This window comes from Labrus bergylta, chromosome 11 (assembly GCF_963930695.1).
Source record: "Labrus bergylta chromosome 11, fLabBer1.1, whole genome shotgun sequence".
NCBI lineage: Eukaryota > Metazoa > Chordata > Actinopteri > Labriformes > Labridae > Labrus > Labrus bergylta.
The window spans coordinates 13780715-13802132 of NC_089205.1; the positions used below are offsets into that span (position 1 = coordinate 13780715).

The following is a 21418-nucleotide window of genomic DNA, read 5'->3' on the forward strand; positions in this document are numbered from 1 at the left end:
CCTGATGTAATGTTAGTAATGGGTCTGGCGGGAAAAACTCCGGGTAAAGTCCATGCGAAATAAATGCGGCTGTTTGCGTTCACACATAACCTAAAGTCCCTCCGGGTATCCAAATCTCCGGAGTTTTTCAGGAGATTTCCGTATGTGTGAAAAGGGTTTGGCTCAGCACACCGGATCCCAGAACCATGTTTTATTTTGCTTTGGTACATTTGGTACATCGTATCACATTTAATTGTGAAATGTTTTTTAAATGGCAGTTTCTAACCTGTCAAATCCCAATACTTACTGTTCATGACTTTCATTCATCCCTGACAGGTTCAGTGCTGCACAACTCTAATTATAGCCAGAGACACTTAGTCAAGAAGTTAACCATTTCAGTAGTACTGTTACTGATACAGTTTGAGTTGGACTGATTTGTTGAAAGTGACTCTGCTCTTAACAGCAAATCATCCAAAATTTAAGTTCAATCAACAATACAAAGGTATTGGTGTAGGCAGTAGGGAGTTAGTAGCTAACAGTGCTGGTATGAGCATGGTTATCGGAAAAACAGTGATGAGTTTAAGTCTAAAAATGTAGGAGTAGACCCCTAGAGAAATCCTAAGTGGGTAGTGAAATAACTCCCACAAACATATAGTAAAAGGTGCAAAGACAGCAGACACTCTGCTGTGCAATAAGAAAAGTTGTTACTCCGTGTATTGACCCTGGCTAGATTGGACCAAAGACCCCCTACCTTGATCAAATTCTGGCCTAGAACACAGAAAGAAGAACTGCAGCAGGCCGATGCAAACACATTTATTACTTCAAGTCAAGAGAAAAAAAAACGTATAATGATATAAAACACAGTTAAATGTGCTATATTATATTGCCTATTGACATCTTCAACCTTATACGGCTTGCTTATGGTGACCTGGCCTTTAAGGTGGCCAAACTGTGCTTTGCTTGAAGTAACACTACTTGTAATTTCTACATCTACACATTTACATGACATTCGTTAATTTAATACTGAGATTTTTTTGAAGGGAGCCAGCACATAACACAATAACTTTTGATCACACAAGTCACTTTAAATCATCACTGGTCACTTTAACTTGCTATTCCCCGCACATAACTCTTAAGTATCCTGTACAGTTCACCTCAATATTTATATTCTCTGTATGTACCTCCCATTTTATTTTTTTTATTTGTATTTATCTTACCTATTCTGTGAATGTTGTATTACCTACTTCTCTGTCTTGCTGCTGCAACGCCTGAATTTCCCCCCTGGGAATCACTAAAGTATTATCCTATCCTACATAAGTCACTTTGGGCAATTCTCATACCTCTTATAAATAAGGCATGGCTATACTTTTTCAACAACAACAAAACTGTGCACAAAAAATGACTTACATGTTACCAAAACTACAGAAAAGAGAACCCAGCTTCTAAAAACACAGAACCTTTGAGCATAATAATGCATTAACAATTAAAAAAAACATTCACAGACATTGTTTAATATTAATCTGCAAATAGAAGTTAAGCAAAGACAATCTACCCAGGAAGAAATCTCCATTAAAACCCAGCATACATTTCATTCCAGATGTGTCTCTTCGTTCCTATGGTCCCTATGCAGCTACTTTGCTCTGAGCCTAAACACGCTTAATGCGCATGCCCGGCAGATGATGGGTCACATGACAAGGAAAGCGAAACCAAAAAGGAATGAAAACAAAGCGCCGTCGAGAGTGAGAGTTTTCAGTGTGTACTTCCTTTTTCCCTGACTGGTTGGAAGACACAACAGAAGTGGAGTAATGTAAAGTTATTGTAATCAGGCGTACAGCTCGCTGGTCCATGTACATAAATATTAGAAGAAACATCAGCTGTACATGCTCGGGGTATTCATTGCCGAGGACGTTAGCAAGCAGGCCATCCCTCTGGCTAATTCTGCGCATGCGCGTTATACATTTCGCCTTCAGGGATCTATCTTGACCGTAGAGGTTTGAATCGGGATCTTTGTAAAAGAAAGTGAGCATAAATAGCGCGCAGGAGACAGGGGTCAACGGAGAAGTGAGCCAGGGAAGTGACGTTTTAAGATCTGACTGTGGAAATCTTCAGGTTTTGTTTTGTAGGCAGGAGGGCTCGCTGTGATTGAAGATGAGGCTGAGTGGTGTGCTAGTGTGTGTTTTCATGCTCTGGGTTGAGGGGTCGTGGGGTGACACACCGGCCAACTGCACCTATGAAGACCTCCTGGGCACATGGGTGTTTCAGGTGTCCAAAGGAGGACAGGATAAGACCATCAACTGCTCGGCTCAAGGTAAAGTCGACCATCCACCATTAGTAGTATTGATAGAGTTGAACTGCTGAGTCACACACACACACACACACACACACACACACACACACAACACACAAAATGACTTTGACTTTGAACACAAGCGATGATAGTAGGAAAGTCTAGTTTTTTAAATGGCACATTTCAGCAACAAGGCAATCAGTAGTAATTTGTAAATCATGTGATATGTTTGGACCTGTATCAGTTTGTGCTATGAGGAAATCAGGTGATTTAGTGATTTCTTCCTGCTTTTAGTTAGACAAAGGCCAAAGTATGAAAATAAGCATTAGTTGAATGTCTTAATATTACACATTTCTGTAGGAAGAAAACAGACAATTCCTGCACTCACATGTCATATCTCCCATTTATTTCAACAGAACAATGTTGAAGTTAATGTCACGAGGAATCTTTTTCAAATACTTGTCTATCATGGCAATGCTTAAAAAAATAAAATAAAAAAAGCTCATAATTTCAGGATAGTCCACATCTGTGTTTTGAATTTAAATATCATATAACTGCTGATGTATTCAAAACTCATTGTACTCGTTTCCCTATGATACCGGCAAAAGAAGGAACAAAAAGACACTGCTCACATCTGCTGTATTTAAAAGTTTCATTGGGTCCTATGACTAAAAAGTAGGAAGACGATTAGGGCCAGGCATTGTGCACTTGGAGAAAGAAAAGGACACGAATGAAGTTGAAATTTTCACGAAATTGTATTTCAATTTTATTCTCGACATTTCAACTTTTTGTTGTCATGTCATCCTCTTCCGTTTTAAAGGTTTTCAAGTCCAAAAATACAAAGTCTATTAAAGGACCCTTTAGGAAGACGGTTGCACTGAGTTTTTTTTTTCTTTAAATTAAAGGAGTAATAAAATATTCCTGACTCTTCTATATTATATATAAATTTGAATGGAATTCTGTCTACAGACTAGAATTAACCCTTTAAGTTGACATTAATTGTTGAAGTACATTGTGTGTTGTGGTGTTGCTTTTCAGCTACAGGTGAGAGTGTTGTGACTGTCACCCTGGAAAAATTGTCGGTAGCCACAGATGAGCTGGGGCACACCGGCTTCTTCACCCTCATCTACAATCAGGGCTTTGAAGTGGTGCTAAACGGATACAAGTGGTTCGCCTTCTTTAAGGTAAAAGATGGATGGACGTTATTACATTCATGGGAACAATTACTTTTGTGTTGGGAATTCTGCAAAACCCCAAAAAGTCATTTACTGGTTCAGCCTTCACTGTGGTTTAATTAAATTTTTTACGCTCTTCATGGTCCTTTAAGTATCAGCTGACCACAAACTCTGAACTCAAAGTTAACCTTGTCATTTCAGAGAGGAAGAGTGTCAGAGATTATCAATATGTGGGCAGGAAATTGCACTTTGGGTTAACAGATCTTCAGGTTCTATTTAATGCTGCGTGTCATTAGAGGGTTAGTTTCAGAATTAATCAACTTCCTCTGCCTTTATCTTATTTGATGGTATCTGGGATCATTTGCATATCTTTTACATACAATGGTTGAAATGTATCAATGATGAGGACTATTTTAAAGACACTTAGGGCTAACCGAAAGTCATGGGTTCCTTCTCGTCACTCACATGACACTGAGTTGAAGCCCGTCTATCAAACCCACATTATGATTCATTCACGCCTCGTTAAACTTCCCCTTTTGTGTTGACTTACTGTAACAATGTGTTAGGACTGGGGAAACTTTCTTGTACTTGACGTGTGCAGGATGTTTTATTTCTATTCTCAAACTCAAAACTTGTTGATTTCTGTCTGAATCATGAGCTTAGGTTAATGAATAAGCTCGTATGTGCATACTGGATAACACGCCTGATGGTCTCACTCTGTCCTCTCAGTACACTCAAGAAGGCTCTAAGGTGACCAGCTACTGTGACCAGACCCTGCCAGGGTGGGTGCACGATGTCCTGGGTCACAACTGGGCTTGTTTTGTAGGGAAGAAAGTGAAGTCAGTAACACCTCAAACAAACTACAAACCGTTCTACAGCAGCAGGTATGTAAATCACCATCACCTGTTCCATTCTCCAAAATGCAAAGTTGAGAAACATAAGCTAACAAAGAAACACAAACAAGCTAGACATCAGTGGACTTTAGCCTATGGAAAAGTTCTTAATCTTGCCATAGGTGGTGTCATTGATCATTGCTTTTTTTTTTTTTTGTACCCGACAGGCTGCTCCAGAAGCCGTACAGAAACAACCTGGACTTCATCGATTCCATCAGCTCGGCTCAGAAATCCTGGAGAGCTGTGGCATACCCTGAGAATGAGATGTACACTCTGCAGGAGATGCACAACAGAGCAGGGGGGCCCGCCTCCCAGATCCCTATGTGAGCATTTATTTATATTTTCAAACTGTGGCTACAGAGTCCTACGTGGGCAATGCAGGAATAACTACTAGAGGCGATTTAGAAATTTGATCCCTCAAATAAGCAAATAGTATGCTCAAAATGTCAAATATTAATGAAATCAAAATTTATCTGTGACTCTTGCTAGATTATATCTAGTGCTTTAGGTTGGGAGGAGTATTGACCTGCTTGTAAACACAGTATCAGGACTCTTGGGGCGTTTTCCAAAATCTATGTATTGGTTTGCACAGAGGATAAGAACACATACAGTTGGCTTAATAGTTGAGATTGTACTGTGGTCATCCCGTTCCTGCCTTCTCCCGCCCATCCTAATAAACCCCGCCCCCACCGGAAGGATTGTTTCGTATCGTGTCCGAGCATGTTTTAAAACTGTTGACAAATTCCAAAAGTTTTACTAGAAGTGTATTTCTGATTCTTTCTTTCTGCTTCAGGCGTGTTCGCCCTAGGCCTGTGACAGCTGAAGTAGCCAAGATGGCAGCTGCTCTGCCTGAGCGCTGGGATTGGAGAAATGTGAGCGGTGTCAACTTTGTCAGCCCTGTGCGAAACCAAGGTGATCTTAATTCACTGTGCTGACATGAACAATTATCCAAACAAGAATTCACTTTAAAGTGAGCAGGCTTTTTTTTTTTCTTTTTTTTTTTTTGCATGTATATTTTGAAATTGAAAAAGAAAATGCAAACAACATAAACCTGTACAAGACTTGACCAGAAGGAGACACAGCTGTACCTTTCACGCATGAGCAGCTGTCTGTTAAGAGCACACAGCTCCGAGCTCCTTTGCTCCCTTTTGGTAGACCTGGGTCTGCTTTCTGCTGCTTCTGTGTTTCTGCACAGCCTGGTGTGTGAGTGGAGAGATTATTCTTGCTGAGTAGTATTTGAGTGTCTGAGAGGGCCTCTGTAGGGCTGGGTTTAAGGAACTGGAGAGGCCTGAAGTGTTTCAACAGGGGCCCTCTAAGCCACTGCAGTGCCGCGCAGCTTATTTTCCTTCAATGTTGCGAGGCAGGTGGGTTTTATAGTTTCCATTCCAGTTAACAGAAATGATTGAATTACGAAAAAATTGGTCTGGCCGGCTTGAATAGGAACATAGCATATTTCCTAACATGACATTGAAGTCGGTGTGGATTTTTTTTTAAACAAGACCTCACACATTTCCTTCTATTAGAATCATCTAAAAAAAAAAAAGTCACTACATCATTTAAAAAAACAATGGGCAGCTTTTTATATACACCTATCTTTAATTTAAATGAATGGTTGTTAAACCTCTTAAGTCTTAAGAGTCTAGAGGTGGTGGACCCAAAGACAACCTGTTCTTTGTGTCACCCTGACTTGAATCATCACTACAATTAAACCTCCCTACAAATCCCCACAGCCTCTTGTTCTCTGACCCAGTTTGTGTCTTCGGAGCTCTGTATTAAAAGCCGTGTCTTTCACTATGGATGGAAACGGTTGGCTGTCATCAGTGTTATCTGCCTCTGTTCCCTACTCCCCTAGTATTCATTACATCTAATGAGGATAAGTAAAGTGGGGCAGAAACATTTAGAAACACAAACGTAGTCAAATACAGTCAAATGTATTCTTGAACATATAACGATATTCAAGGATTAACCAATAATGAAGACTATAAATGAGTTGTGTGTGTGTGTGTCTGGAGGGCTCGTCCATTTTGGAACGACCTCCCTAAGGAGACAAGGCGTGCAGAATCAGTAACCGTTCAGGCGAGGACGCTAGGGATCGAGCCGGAGCACTCATCTCGCTGCTTGATGGCCGTACACACCCACTGAAAAGTAGACCTCCTGGACCTCCACCCGCTCTTTTATAGCCAAGTTGCAAATAATAATGAAAAACGAATGCACCTGATTGGATAAACGTTCGGCTAGTCCAGGCAGCCCCTGGACTCAATTGCATAGAATAGAAAATCTCGTCTATTCTTCTCCGGTGAGCACGCCGGAGCCCCTCCCGAAACTCGCCGCAACGATCCCTTAATGCATTGTGCGACTGCCTCTCCAGCTCTCCATAGGAAATGAATAGAAAGCGTTCAGACGCTATCTGTCGTTGTAAATCAGTGGAGCCGTACCGCAACTTCTTCTTAAAACTCACTTTGACAGACTTGCTTTAATGTGCAGTCATCTTTTAAAACCCATCCATCCATCCATTTTCCTTCGCTTATCCGAGGTCGGGTCGTGGCGGTAGCAGGCGCAGTAAGTCAACCCAGACTTTAAATACGTACATAAAGACAGGATATTAAAAGTACCAGTTAAAATCTCACTTTATTTATTACAACATCATTACTATATTACTTAACCTCTGCGTAAGAGAAAGTCAAGATTGGACTCTGAACGGTGAACAAACACTAAATGAGCTTTATTATTTCAGTGACGTTGTGTGAACATTAGTTTGATTGACCTTGAGCGTATATATTTCTGCCCTGTGTTTCAGCGTCGTGTGGTAGCTGCTACTCCTTCGCCTTCATGGGAATGCTGGAAGCTCGTGTTCGAATCCTCACCAACAACAGCGAGAGCCCCATCCTCAGCCCTCAACAAGTGGTGTCCTGTTCTGAATACTCTCAAGGTAGAGTAGGTTGAGACTCTAGTCTGCTTCAAGGATTACAGCCTCTGCACTTCAGGCACCCAACATATAACCGCTAGGCTTCAGGCGCCCTCACATTGTCATTTTAAAAGTCAATTGTTTCTTCTTGATACAAGCATGTTTGGTAATTATTTTGAAGAGTCCTAGTGAGTCTCGTTAAAACTTTCCTTCTTGGACCCAATGTGAGATTAAACTTGTGAGAACATCAGGACAATCTCCATAGTAGAGATGATTTGAAATGTATCTCTCCTCTTAAAGGTTGTGATGGTGGCTTCCCATACTTGATCGGAAAGTATGCACAGGATTTTGGTATCGTGGACGAGTCGTGCTTCCCATACATTGGAAAGGACTCCCCATGTGGCGTTCCTCAGAACTGCTTCCGTGTGTACACGGCAGAATACTACTACGTCGGTGGGTTTTACGGCGGCTGCAGTGAGATGGCCATGATGATGGATCTGGTCAAAAATGGACCAATGGCAGTCGCTTTTGAGGTACTACAGCCCCTTGTTGTTTCCAAACAGTGTTTCCTTTACATGCAGGATGTTATCATTTCATGATTGTGGGCTTCGTGCTCAATGTTATTTAGAAGTGGTCAGTTTTTAATGAACCATTTCTATTTTGCATTATAAAGCTATGACACTTTTGACCTGAGAAATACAAAACTGACCCATTAAAAAGCTGCACTCTCAAAAAAAGTAACCTCGATTGTTCCCTTCCCTATCACAACTCTGCTCATTATCTTGAAGTACGAGTTTAACCTGTCCGATTAACCCCAAATTCAGAGAGCTATAGTCTCAACAGTGATTTGAATACAGTGCTTATTGAACCTTTTTCCTTTCTTTTTCGTTCTCCTCCACATTTTTGTGTAGCCTCCTGCATCATAAGTTTAGATTTTATTTAACAGAGATAAATGAGCTTACATTTTCTCTCCCAGGTGTACCCTGACTTCATGCACTATCGGGAGGGCATTTACCACCACACGGGCCTGGCAGACGCCTTCAACCCCTTCGAGCTCACCAACCACGCTGTGCTGCTGGTGGGATATGGCCGCTGCCACATGACTGGACAGAAGTACTGGATTGTCAAGAACAGCTGGGGCACCAATTGGGGCGAGGACGGCTACTTCCGAATCCGCCGGGGAAGTGACGAGTGTTCCATTGAGAGCATCGCTGTCGCAGCCAATCCCATCCCCAAACTGTAGACACAGAAACTCGTCCGTGGGAGGAAAGGGTGACATAATTAGAGTCCCAACAGTGCAGCAGTTTTTAATGCGTGTTTGGATACAGACCTCAAATTTTTAATTTTTCACAGCAGGTCATGTCACATGGTTAGCACTGAGCTGTCTTTCTCCTCTCTAGTCAAACAAGTTGCATGAGCATGATTTGTACTGAAATTCATGATTGTATCAAACCAATATAACTCGCATACATGTTACCAAAGTCTATCAAGCTGAAATTACCATGACGGTCTCCAGACTTGATTTGTATTGATCTGTTTTCAACATCTTTTATTATCACCCTGTGAACGATTTTACTTCAAGCTGTAACTGCCTAAACAATGAGGGACTGCTACATACTGTGACATAGCATGATGGTTTATAATGTACCAATTGTAAAATTTAAAGGGAGCTGTCTGCTGAAGAGCTAGTGTTTGTTTTCCTTGCAATGTGCACAGTCCTTGATTCTTTGTCTCAGGGAATCACAGTGGAGATCATTTTCTGTATTTGCATCATTATTGAATCAGTTACTGCCACGTGTTGCTATGGAGTTCTTTTTAAACAGATTTGTTGATCAATTTTAAAAAAGGGATCTGTTTGATTGTAGTGCCTTTTGATTCTGCTGCTCGGTTACTGTTGGAAACTGAGCCGCAGCGTATTTTCCCCTGGAAAAATCGACAGAATAAAATCTTTTAAATTTTACTGTCCGTTTGATTTGTGTGTGTGTGTAGCTCAATGGAAAACACCTTTGCATTGTGTTTTAGGTGTTAACCAAAGAAATGGTTAATTTACTGTCAATGTGTCTAATTAAGATAAGTTATTCACAATTAAATTAATTATATGTAGTTGTGAGGTTCTTATTTTTGTGTAATGCTACTTTTTTACCTACAATATATTGAATACATGGGCTTTTTACTCCTACATTCATCAGAAGTGAATTTTGCAGGTCTGTCTTGGATAATCAACCAAATCTTCAAATGTCCGTATTTGATCAGTTAGCCTTTCAAATCAGTAAACTAAATGGAGAGTTAAAATAGTTTAAGGATGTCATGATATGCTCCTTTCCGCTTTACATTTGCCTCTGATTTTTTTTTTTTAATACATAATTTTTAAGAACGGTAGTTTAAAGCCCAAGACGCATGTGCAATAAATGTGGTTATATCTAAACAAAAGTTTTCATCCTCAGATTTGGAGGTTGGAAACCGGCGTGACACCACCAGCACGCAACTGCGCTGCGTCAGTCACAAGGTCCAGACGTGTGTGCTCCGCTTCCCTGCGTGGGTCAGGGCGTATCTCGCACTCCCCTTCTCTCCTTTTCCCAACTCTCTGTAGTTCTCTGTGCGCTGTCCTGTGCTGCTCCCCTTTCCTCCCCTTTGGTCCTTTCCATTACGGAGGATTCATGCTCAGCTCTCGCCCTTCTCGGTCGCCATGCAGAACAACCACCAAAAGGAGCATCTTTATAAGATTCTTGTAATAGGGGACCTCGGGGTCGGCAAGACCAGCATCATCAAACGTTATGTCCATCACAACTTCAGCCCCAACTATCGAGCCACTATTGGAGTGGACTTCGCTCTCAAAGTCCTCAACTGGGACCAGGAGACGGTGCGCCTTCAGCTGTGGGACATTGCAGGTACGCTCCAACTTTTTACGCACTACTCATTGTCTCCAAAATAAATTTGGAAATTCCCATTAATGTTGTTTAAGTGACTTTTTTTTGTTTCTTCCATTGAGACAAACTTTCCACGCGTTTTTCCTAAAGTGAGCTTCAGGATGGCCTTAGTCAACTTTGTTAAAAAGTAGAAATAAAGGACAGGATTTGTAAAGAGTTGGAACACAATGGCCGTAACCAAAGTTATTTCTATACAGATCAAGATGGAATTGCGTAGGGATTATATCTGTTCTTAATCTTCATAGAGGAATTATAAAATAAATCGGAATAGCCTAAATACACAACATCTATTTAAAAAAAAAAGTTGGTCAAGTCAGTTACATACATGGCACTTTTGGAAATTAATTAGTTTGGAAATCAAGATTATTTTACACTTTCATTTCAAACAGTAGGCTAATTGTCGAAAGGAATGTGCTTCACTTTCACACAGTGCTGTAGCACTAACATATAACCCACTGTCTATTCTTCAATACAGATCATTTGAGGTTACAGCTTTCCAAATAATATATTTCAAAGAATAATGTGTTTTGTTTTTTTTATCAGTTTTTCTGCTGAGAAAAAGATTAAAGCCCTTTTTCTCTAGCATAGGCGAAACACTGAGGCCCTCTCCAAGGATTTGAGATGTTCAGATAATTTTGGATGAGTCATTAAAAGACAGTGATCCAGGGAATTAACATGAGACCATTTCATCACAGTTGTTCTTTCATTTTTTGTGGGTGATGTTAAAGGTTATTCAGGGTTAATGTTCCTCATGTGCACCAGCTGACCTGTAGGCATCACATTTTGAAATCGTTTTGCATTCAACACATTTCCACGATTACATATTTCGCTTTCTTCAAATACAAGACAAGCACACACATTTAAAAATTCAAATATGATTAATGTGCTCAATGCTGTGTAACTATGCGTTAAACCACCATTTGGTCCACTTAATAAACCTTACTGTTCATGTCACGTGACCTTTTTCCGGGTATCATGACCTCATGTGATGTAACAGAGAGAAACCATGGCAACAGTCAGCCATTATGATCGTTTCTGGTCATTAGTATAAACCAAGTTTTAAGCTGGACTCTTGAGCTAATACAATGTTTCTATTCCTTCTATTTGTAAGACCAACAGGAGCCCAGTTTTCAACTCGGCACAACATTTATGAATGTTTATATTTCTTTAATATTTCCTCCGTACAGTAGTTAGCAGCTAGCATAGCCAGTGTTTCCAAAGTTCTGTCAAATCTACTGGAGTTTGTCTGCTATAAAATGAGCATATTACATCTCAAAGGATATCTGAACAACCTAAACAACCAAATAATTCAATCATTCATTCATACATACATGTATATATTTCAAATTTGCTGTACACTTTGGCATCCCAACCTTTTTTTACTCTTTTTCTTTATTTATCGGATTGTCATATGATTTTCTTTCTCACATCTGGAGTGTAAAACAGGCTATTTAATGAATAAAAAAAGGAAATATCTTGTAGGGATGTTGAAATTGTAACATCTTTTCCCCAAGCTGTGTATAAATCTTTGCTGTTCATTGTTGAAAACATAAAGAGGAAATAGTCAGCATTTTCCTGAATGTACAGGCCTTTGAGTGGGATGCTGCTGGGGTGTGATAACAACTCAAAAGGCTACAGCAGTCTCATCTCACATGAGTGTCTGCTGAGGTTTAGAAGAATCCTCTGACCTGCTGCTCTCTCCCCTCCTGTGCGCCCTCTCCAGTGAGCGCAAGCAGTCATGTGTCTCAAACTCATGTGAGGGAGATTTGAGGCCCAAACTCGTGTATACAGAAAGCTTTTATTGTGAACTAAAGATGAGTGACTCCCTCAGAGGAGAGCTGCTATAGATTGGTACTGTAATTTCCCACCGTTCACTCGCTCTGCGGTCGTAGAAGGCTTAAGGTGGGAAAGACACTTTGTAGATGATATTCCTGTGAACTATGGGAAGTACAGTTTTATATTGGCTCTTCTTTGAGTCTTATTAGAAAAGCCATCTGAAAATAAAGCACATGGACTTTTTTCCATGTGACACACAAAATTCACATCCAAATTTTTTTTATTTTTGGTATGTTTACTTGTTTGCTTTTCTAGTTGTCTTTAGAGGCTGATGATAGCCCGAAGTTTTCTCATGCCAAATATGTAATAAATTACTTGATTCTATGAAATTCCCAAGACAAATAATGAGTTCAACCAGCTCTATTTTTAACTGCCATTCATCTACGTCCAAGGTTAAAGAGCTAGCTGCGGGAAAACATCATGACAACTTGAATGTGGATGGTATAGGCCTTATTTTGAAATGACTTCTGAAATTATTTAGTTATTAAGCTGTGGAAGTCTGTGCTTGCCAACCAGGTTTAAGTCTTGATGTGTTTGGGCCTCTGCTTCAGCACTCAATTATTGCAACATTTGATCCCTGAGAATGAACCCAATGACTCTCCTTACATTAGGTAACTAATCTACCTACTCTCTCAATCAGGTTCTTATTTCGAGCACTGGGTCTTATATTAACACTCCACATATGGTATATATCTTTCCTCCCCATTCTTGTATTTTCTTTTCTTTTTTTTTAGCCATTTTTGAGGTTCATAAAGTTGGTTTTCTCTACACCAATCAAACCAATCAGTGTTGAACATCTTTTGAACCTTATTTAGTTGTTCAGTTGTTTTATCGTTGATGTATACAGCAATGCCAGTGGCATGTAATCAAACCTAACCCAGACAATCATGTTAAATAACCAAGGCATAGTTTTAAACTTTAAATGTCATAATTGATGGAGAGGAACTCTAATTTACCATGTTGCTTTTTATTCGATTACATTTTTTGTTCAATAGAACAACATTTTATTTTGAATGGCTTTATACATCCTTTGTAATGTCATCACCCACATAACACTAGATATGATGCACAAAGACGACAACAAATAAGTAAGTATATCTTTGGGAGCCATAGTGTTGAGAGTCTTTGTGCATCATATCTATTTTTTTTTTCTTTTTATGACTCAGCATCTGAATAAGTGATGTGCTTGTGTTTGCCGACTTTTCCAGCACCCAGAAAACACCCAGTATGGATGAGTTGGTTTACACACAGAGGTAGAAACAGTTAGTTGGGCAATAATACGACACTACAAAACTTTTTAACATGATACAAGGTTGTGTATGCTGCCTGACCTTGGTGCAGCCGTGTTTCCTCAGCTGTTCTGCTGCTGACCCCGTGCTCTCAACCACCTGTGCAAGAGAGCGTATTAACAGACGGTGGACCTATACACAGCAGCTTCTGAATTAATAAGAACTCCCATTCTCTTCACATAATGAAAATATCCTACCTGGGAGCAAATTGTATTCTTGTATGTGAGACTGGTGCTGATGGTGTTCTCACAGAAGTAACAGATGGGAAAATGAGTGGGGATACAACATTCCAACCGAGCTTATCGAATTAATTTCACCCTCAGGAATTTTTTTACAGGCTATTTCACAAGCAGGCACCTAGACACATACCAAAGACATCTTTCTCCTCTGGGTTTCCTTTTATGTATCCATTTCTAAACCCTTTTTCTAGCTTTCTGCTCTTTTTCTGGAACAAACATGCATGTAATTGTGCATGTATGTGTAACTGAATGGCTGTTTGAAAGGAGGGTATAGGTATGTTGGAAATGTTTTCATCCTGGTACATACAAGACAAGAATGTGAGAGATGAGGGAAACAGATGATTCAAATTCAAGCATCTTTGGACCTGTACCCCGCATCCAAAAATGATTTTCTTTGTGTGTATACATCTGTACTTTTGTCTGTGTGTGTCTTTCAGGTCAGGAGAGGTTTGGAAACATGACCCGTGTGTATTACCGGGAGGCCATGGGCGCCTTCATCGTGTTCGACGTCACGAGGCCTGCCTCCTTTGAGGCCGTCACCAAATGGAAGGAGGACTTGGATTCCAAACTGACACTAGCTAATGGGAAAAATGTAGCCACTGTGCTTTTGGCTAATAAATGTGACCAGGGTCGGGAAGTACTGACCAATAACGGAATAAAGATGGAGCAGTTCTGCGAGGAGAACGGCTTTGTCGGATGGTACGAGACGTCTGCTAAGGTAAGAAAAGGTGGTGTGACACCCACCCAGCCCACACACACACACTCACGCTCACACTTACACACACACACACGCATGTAAAGCAGTTATCTTCTAACAGGTGGGTGCATCTGCGTCTTTTGGAGTGTACTTCCAGTACAAACGCTTTGACAAGCTGCTGGCTCCCTACCAGCTCCACTATATAAGACTCAGCATCTCGTCACCCTTCAGAGATGCCACCACAGAGGCACACTCAGAAGACATCTTTGAAAAACGCTGAGTTCAACAGTCTCTCCGTCTAGTTCTTATTTGCATATGAAAAAAAGCCTCAGTCAGTGAGCGTTGCTACTTTTTTTTTTTTTTTTTTTTTTACAGAGTTGAGTTTTTTCAGCACACTTTACTGCTATCATTTCAGGTCAGATGCATCTGCATCAGGTGTTCTATCATCTACACAGGATGTCAAAGAATGCCAAGGGAAAATGTATTCTATATAGCGTTATTTCTATTTTTTGGGGGGGGAATGTGATTATTCTCTTCTTAGCTTAGAGTTAAATGAGCATATTGATATGTCCTTGTTTTAAATATAAAGCCTAAGCCAGTAAACGGTTAGCTTAGCTTGGCATATAGAATAGAATCACGGGGAAACTGCTATCCCGGTGTCAGCGAAAGATCCAAAGAATATCAGCAGTTTCATTATAACATTGATGTACCTTCAGTTGGTACCTGAGGCAGAAACATACATGACAAGAGGATCAATACGTTGACTAAACGGTCAGGAAAGCTGTTTTTTGGAGATCAGCTATAAATAGATGCAAATTATGTGTCATGTGATTGTGACAGCTTGATCTGAAGAATCACCCTCATTTTCTAAAGTATATGTTATAACGTATTTATGAATTAAGGTTGACAGTTTAACTGTATTGTAGTTTGTCTTAAAACCTCAATGTAACTTTTACATTCTGAACTGGACTCATTACAGGCACAAACATAAACTGGGAGCATATCAAACACATATATAAAACTTTATGAAACATTTAAAAAAAACTTTTACAGACTATGTACAATGTAATTCCACAGTCACTGCTGTCAGACAGGAGTGTAAGAAAGTTGTGAGTGAATTCAGACTGTACAGACTTAACACACTAACACACAGAGACACCAGTAGCCTGTTTATAGCAGCTAATGAGGAGCAGGAATCTCACATCTGCATGAGAAAAGGAGGAAATAGACACAGACACACTCATCACCAGAGCAGCAAAGTCCTCTTTTGAGCTGACTTGAGACCTCCTGAAGGTTTTGACATGTGTGTTGTCACATGCCCATGGTCTATTTATTCAAATAAATAAAAGCTCCTTAAAAACAATCATAGAACAGCGGACTCCTAATTTTGCATCAAACTTGACCCACAAACATGTTATACAGAGATTTTGAAATAAAGGCAACCAGTATAAACTCTTGCAATTGCTGCAGTGAAAGAACAAGGGGGCAAGGGCATTTTTCAGGCTTTAGGCTTTTCAAATAAAGGCAGTTAACCAGGGAAAAAAAAAATCAGGCGCTACTTGATCTAGTATTTTGAAAACATGAAACGCAGCCTGGTTTATATGCAGAGTCCGAAGTGAAGTCCCAAAAGGCCTCTGTGTTGTTTTTGTTTTTCAGCTGTTGTGTAGCAAGAGCCCGAGCTGAAAGAGCGTCTACTCTTATATATTTGTCATACTGTGAGCCCGCTGCTAAATAACATGCCAGAAGAAATACTTCTAACCTTTATCTGAAAGCAACACGGGGCGCGCTCTGCATGCACCAGAACACACAGAGGAAGAAGTGAAGTCGGCAGATAGCGGAGATGGTGTTATTTTGTTTTTGTTTTTATTTTAGAAGAGTCTTTTGTTTGAGATCTAACATCTATAGCAACAGAGAGATACTGATAAATCATGGCACACAGAGGGGTTCATGTGCAGAGACGACAGCGCTGTGTAGCATCCTACTGAGCACGCTGTTAGATCGAATGAATATTCAGTGTCTCTGCTGCTCCTGCATCACGCCTCACATATTAGGAAAGTGTGTGCATGTGTATCCGTCTCATCAGTACTCTCTGCAGGTCCTCTCCTCATGTGAACCTGACTTTAACACCCGGGGGCCATTCATCAAGTTTATTCAGCTTTCAGCTCTGCTCCAAGTGGCTCTAAATCCTTTGTATGAGTGCTGTCCAGAATAGACATTTTGCTTGTGTGTTTTATTTTGAAGGGTACAATAGGTCTGTGAATCAGGCCAGACAGGTTTGTCAGGCTTATCTCTCAGCTTTATTATGTTGGCTGTGTTTTTTTAACTTCCAATTTCATAAATTGTGATGCAAGAGGCAACATCATATAAGCGCACCTGGTTTCAGATCACCCTGCTTCCTGTTTGTATCCGTTTCAGACAGGCTGCTCAAAATTAAGAAACGCTAAAAAAAAATCTGCGCTGAAGTGCCATTTCTTTCTGAATTGCAAAGAAAAAAGACATTGCGTTTATTTTATTGTCACAGATTTCATTCTATCCTGTGAACGTGAAAAACTACTCAGCTGTCACAGAAAATCTCTGTTTCTTATTATTGCCTACTTTCAGTAAATTGTAGGACTACACTTTATTTTAGCTGGAGCAGTAATCACATTTTTTAATCGTATTGTCTGTAAAGAATGGAGAAGGTTGTATTATAGATTTTGCTTCTGGAGTGTGCCTCTCTCATCTCCTTGATTTTGTTCCATTTGTTCCACTTATCTGCTCCGACAGGTTTATATTTCTGCACGTGTTTTTCCTTTTATGAAAACATCTGTATTAATCGATATTTTTCTCCCGCTCCTCTCTTTTCCTCCCCACCTCTCACACGCCTGTCTCTATCTATCTCTGTTTCTTTGCCTTTCCAGGAGAACATCAACATTGATGAAGCAGCAAACTGCTTGGTGAAACACATCATTGCCAGCGAGAACGACATGCTCCAGTCAGAAGTCCCTGACACCATTACCCCTCAGTTAGAGAAGGACAAAGGCGGGACATGCTCCTCCTGCTTCAGAGCCCAGTAACACCTCCTCTTTTTTTTTTTATCCCATTACAACACAAAGTTCAGTTTGTCTGTGAGCAGGAGACCTTGGTGGAACTACGTCTGCTGTTTTTTATCCAAGCATGCATAGGTGCCAATTGTTTTCTTGCCTGGTTGCTCAGGTGGGTGGGTGGGGGGGTTGGTGTTGGATTTGGTTAGGGGAAGCGGATGACATCTCGCTGAAGAAATGGATGGAAATAAACCGAGACAGAAAGAGAGATGGATGCAGCTTTGTGCGCTCGTCAAAGGCAAGGTCACTCACTGGGTGACATCGAGCCTTGACACTGCCACTTCAGTTACCATGGAGACACAGTTAATGAACACATGCTCAAAGAGATTGCAGCAAATCACACTATATCTGCTCTTCAGGTCCATGAATGTTTCTCTGTTTACACACCATGTTAGCTGTCTGTCAGTCTCGCTCCTCCTTTCTCTCTTTGTTGTCTCGTTCTTTTCTTCCTTTTCTCAGTTTCTCTCTTTCTGAGTCGGTATCTTCCTGTTTGTTTGTCCTCATCCCTCCCGTACAGCACTAGTTTAGTTCTTCACATGTCATCCTGGGCTTATACTTGGGCAAAAAGCACATTTATATCTCTTAATTCAATGGTTTTATATTAAATTTATACTCCACTGTTCAATATTTGTAATATTTGTAATTATGGGATAAATGCATATATATATATATATACATATATATATATGCAGTATATGTATACAAACATGTACATATTATTTTCAGTATGTTGTGACAGATTATAGAACCAAAGATGTATCCAATTTTCAACATGTTCATATGAATAAACCATAGCTTTACTGACACATGCCTGGGTTTGATTTTATGATTCTGAAAATGCTCTGCACACTTGAACGTTTCAGACCTCTGTTCATGTTGGAGCAGAGTGCATGACTGAGAACTATTTCACATAACCTCACATTTCTTACTCTAATGTTATGTAATGCCTCAGACCAACAGGTGAACTTTAAATGACCATGTAGCAGCCTTTAGCGAAAGAAAAGTTAGCAAACTTTGCGTTGCAATTTAAGCGGGCTTTCACTCTGTTAAGGGCAAATATCTTCAGGTTGGAAAAAACTCCAAACTCATGTTAGTGAGTAAACAGTGTTGGTTAGGCACGTTACTGAAAAATAAAAACTAGTTCCCAGTTACTAGTTACTACCATGTAAAATCACTGAGTTACTAACTGCTGCTTTATAAAAGTAACTAGTTACTTGTGGAAAGTATTTAGTGTTGCTGTTGCAGATTTGTGCTTTAACAGCTCGCACGTTTCAAATACCACTGTAGTCATTTTCAGTATGTAGGGATTTTACCAATTAGATATCTGAAGGCAACAGACTCAACAGTTGATATACAGCACGTCTCCATCAACATACCTGATTGTATAGAGTGTCTCCTCCTTAGTCTGCCGAGCTAATGTGAGCTGCACCTGGATCGCCGGCGTTTGCGGCATCGGGCTCTCTGAAAGCTAGTTTAGTAAAAGCGTGATGTTTAGCTCAGTGCTTCTTTCTTGTGAGAGACGTTTTCCTTCCTGCACATAGACTACAACTTCACTGCTGTATTCTTGTCGTTGCATGTTCTACCCGTGCATGCATGGGTTCTCTGTGGGTACTCCGGCTTCCTCCCACAGTCCAAAGACATGCTTAGGTTAATTGGTGACTCTACATTGCCAGTAGCTGTGAATGTGAGTGTGGCTGGTGGTCTGTCTCTTTATTTTAGCCCTGTGATTGACTGCCGAACATTCCAGGGTGAACCTCATCTCTCGCCAATTGACAGCAGGGATTAGCTACAGCTCCCCACGACCCAGACGGTATAGATGATGGATGGATGGATAGAATATTCTGGAATATCACAGAGAAAATGTTTCACTTCTGCCGTTATTGTTCATGTCTGTTACTTAATTTGCTCTCAGTGAGCTTCTTCTGACCAGCTACAGCCGACTAAACACCTCCTTTAATTCACACTACATACCACTGCAGGACATAGACATCCATTGTACAGTACCTTAAAATTATTCATGATAAAATATAGATTGAACGCTACATAAGCGACATATAGCTAGCTCATTTTAGTGACTATCTCAATCTTACAAAATTAGAGCAATCGCACTAAAACACAAGGTTAGTACCATTTATATTAACCTTAGATTCAAATGTTACAAGGGAAGGAATTATGTAGACCTGCATGTTGTATCAAAACATTATACTTTGGTGTTGTTGCCGAACCTTTCAGCACCAATTCTGTAATCTCTCCTACCTTGCATGGACATGCTTTATTATTCTCAACCTCTCAAGATGACGATTTGCGACATTTTTAATACTGTGCTTTCTTTTCTTCCCAGATACACAAAAAAATCTATCTTTTGTGTAACAGTGTCTCTCTCAGATATTGATATTAACAGGTTTAAAGACAGTGTCACTCATCACTTATGTTACTGTTTATGATGGAAAACACATAGAACAGCTAGAAGCACAGAGAGAGGTTACGATTATGGAATAAAGGCAACCCTGTTTTCTCTGTACACCCACACACACTAAAACACCCACACAGATGCATGCATATGATCAAACTTAATAGATTTATCTCTCACTCTCTGCTGGTCTCTACAGCAACACACTGCCATGCGAGGGATAGTTTCTCCCTAAGTACAGGCCTGTCCTTGTAGTTCTCCTTGATTCCTTTTTGATATAACAGGGGGAAAAGGAAAAAAGGAGAGAGTGTGAGAGGGAGAGAGAGAGAGAGAGGGGTGGGGTGGGGTGGGGTGGGGGGCACAAAAAGGGACTGTAATCACAAGACTTCTCAGTCATACAGGATAAGGAGCTAAATCTGCACGTGATTTCAGGATGACTTAAAGGCTTTCTTTTTTTTCCGCACACATACACACACTCACACTGACGCCATTGATAACAACTTTACCTTTCAGTGCCGTTGCTGCCATTGAATTGTTTGAAATTAAAACTTTGCAACAGGAATGTATACTGCCTCGGGCCTCCGAAAAGTTCCTCAACCTCAAATTAAGTAACTAATTTTTAAATTCTTAAAGGAAATATATCCTTTTGAAGATAAAGGATGTTCATTTGAAGTGTAAAAATGTAAATGTCATGCAATAAAAACAGCCCCAGTGCAAATACAGACGCTGAGCACTGTCTTGGTGCTACTACACGGTCAATAAACACTGAGAGAGGTGTTGGAAGTGGAGGCTGTGGCAGGCTGGGTCCGGCTGTGAATTAAACACCCGCTAAAATGGAATCGATAGCAGAAGCCAGGGGAGACTAGGGGATGAATGAAAATTGTGGCTGTACCGCCAACCTTAATCGATAAATGTGAGTGTTTGGCTGTGTGTGCAAGTTTTTTGTGTAGGTGGGTGTGTGTGTGTGTGTGTGTGTTTGTGTGTGCGTGTGTGTGTGAATGACCCAGGTCTGGCTCCTCTCTCCAACAGACTTGGTTGTGAACAGTGAGTCATCCGTGTAGGCCTTTGATATTCCACAAAGCACTCCATTTAAAACTCACTGAGACTTCTGGTGCTCTTAGCCACACACACACACACACACGCGCACACACACACACACACACACACACACACACACACACACACACACACACACACACAGGCACACACAGGCACACAGTCACGCACACACACAGGCACACGGATACAACATTGACTACACTTGAGGATTGTTTACACTAGCAGCACATCCTTTTGATTATTTTTCACTTGTGGGGGATCATACATTGCACATTTTCGACCAACATCAGCCTAATCACTTTTACATTGGCTTGCAATTAAATGCTTTCTGTCGAGATGAGTGTTTTTGTTCATTTTTCACAAGGTCATTCATATTATTTGCAAACGTTTGATTTAACTCCCCATAAATGTCTGGCTTTGGGCCCATACAAATTAACCGGTTTTTACCAACCCCTTGCACAATTGTTAAATTGTAATGAATAGATATTCCATTAGTAAATAGTAATAAACAGAGTCTTTAATTATCAGAGCAGGGTTTTTCCAGAAGCAAATAGGATGAAACAGCAGTTTTGTTGTGATTTCCTGTTTTATTTTGTATCCTCGTGTATTTCTGTGTCCTGTGTATTTACTTGTTTACAT

At 40.4% G+C, this 21418-nt stretch overlaps 2 protein-coding genes across 2 annotated transcripts; both read left to right on the forward strand.

Annotated features, from left to right (window-relative positions):
- Window positions 1-1669: 1669 nt before the first annotated feature.
- On the forward strand, window positions 1670-9199 carry ctsc (cathepsin C). The gene is made up of 8 exons (XM_020649635.3): window positions 1670-2287; window positions 3305-3450; window positions 4171-4325; window positions 4502-4657; window positions 5128-5246; window positions 7132-7263; window positions 7540-7772; window positions 8216-9199. Exons 1-8 carry the CDS (start codon window positions 2128-2130, stop codon window positions 8480-8482), a joined length of 1368 nt encoding a protein of 455 aa, XP_020505291.3. The 5' UTR covers window positions 1670-2127; the 3' UTR covers window positions 8483-9199.
- Window positions 9200-9756: 557 nt separating this feature from the next.
- On the forward strand, window positions 9757-18116 carry rab38a (RAB38a, member RAS oncogene family). The gene is made up of 3 exons (XM_020649638.3): window positions 9757-10127; window positions 13968-14248; window positions 17128-18116. The coding sequence occupies exons 1-3, from the start codon at window positions 9926-9928 to the stop codon at window positions 17281-17283; spliced, it is 639 nt and encodes a 212-aa protein (XP_020505294.1). The 5' UTR covers window positions 9757-9925; the 3' UTR covers window positions 17284-18116.
- The last annotated feature ends 3302 nt before the right edge of the window (window positions 18117-21418 follow it).

Excerpts from the sequence above, each read along its gene's own strand:
- ctsc (XM_020649635.3), top strand. The coding sequence starts at position 2,128 with ATGAGGCTGAGTGGTGTGCTAGTGTGTGTTTTCATGCTCTGGGTTGAG. Across the intron at positions 2,288-3,304 it reads CATCAACTGCTCGGCTCAAG|CTACAGGTGAGAGTGTTGTG; the intron begins GTAAAGTCGACC and ends GTTGCTTTTCAG. Across the intron at positions 7,773-8,215 it reads CAATGGCAGTCGCTTTTGAG|GTGTACCCTGACTTCATGCA; the intron begins GTACTACAGCCC and ends TTTCTCTCCCAG.
- rab38a (XM_020649638.3), top strand. The coding sequence starts at position 9,926 with ATGCAGAACAACCACCAAAAGGAGCATCTTTATAAGATTCTTGTAATA. Across the intron at positions 10,128-13,967 it reads TCAGCTGTGGGACATTGCAG|GTCAGGAGAGGTTTGGAAAC; the intron begins GTACGCTCCAAC and ends TGTGTCTTTCAG. Across the intron at positions 14,249-17,127 it reads GGTACGAGACGTCTGCTAAG|GAGAACATCAACATTGATGA; the intron begins GTAAGAAAAGGT and ends TTGCCTTTCCAG.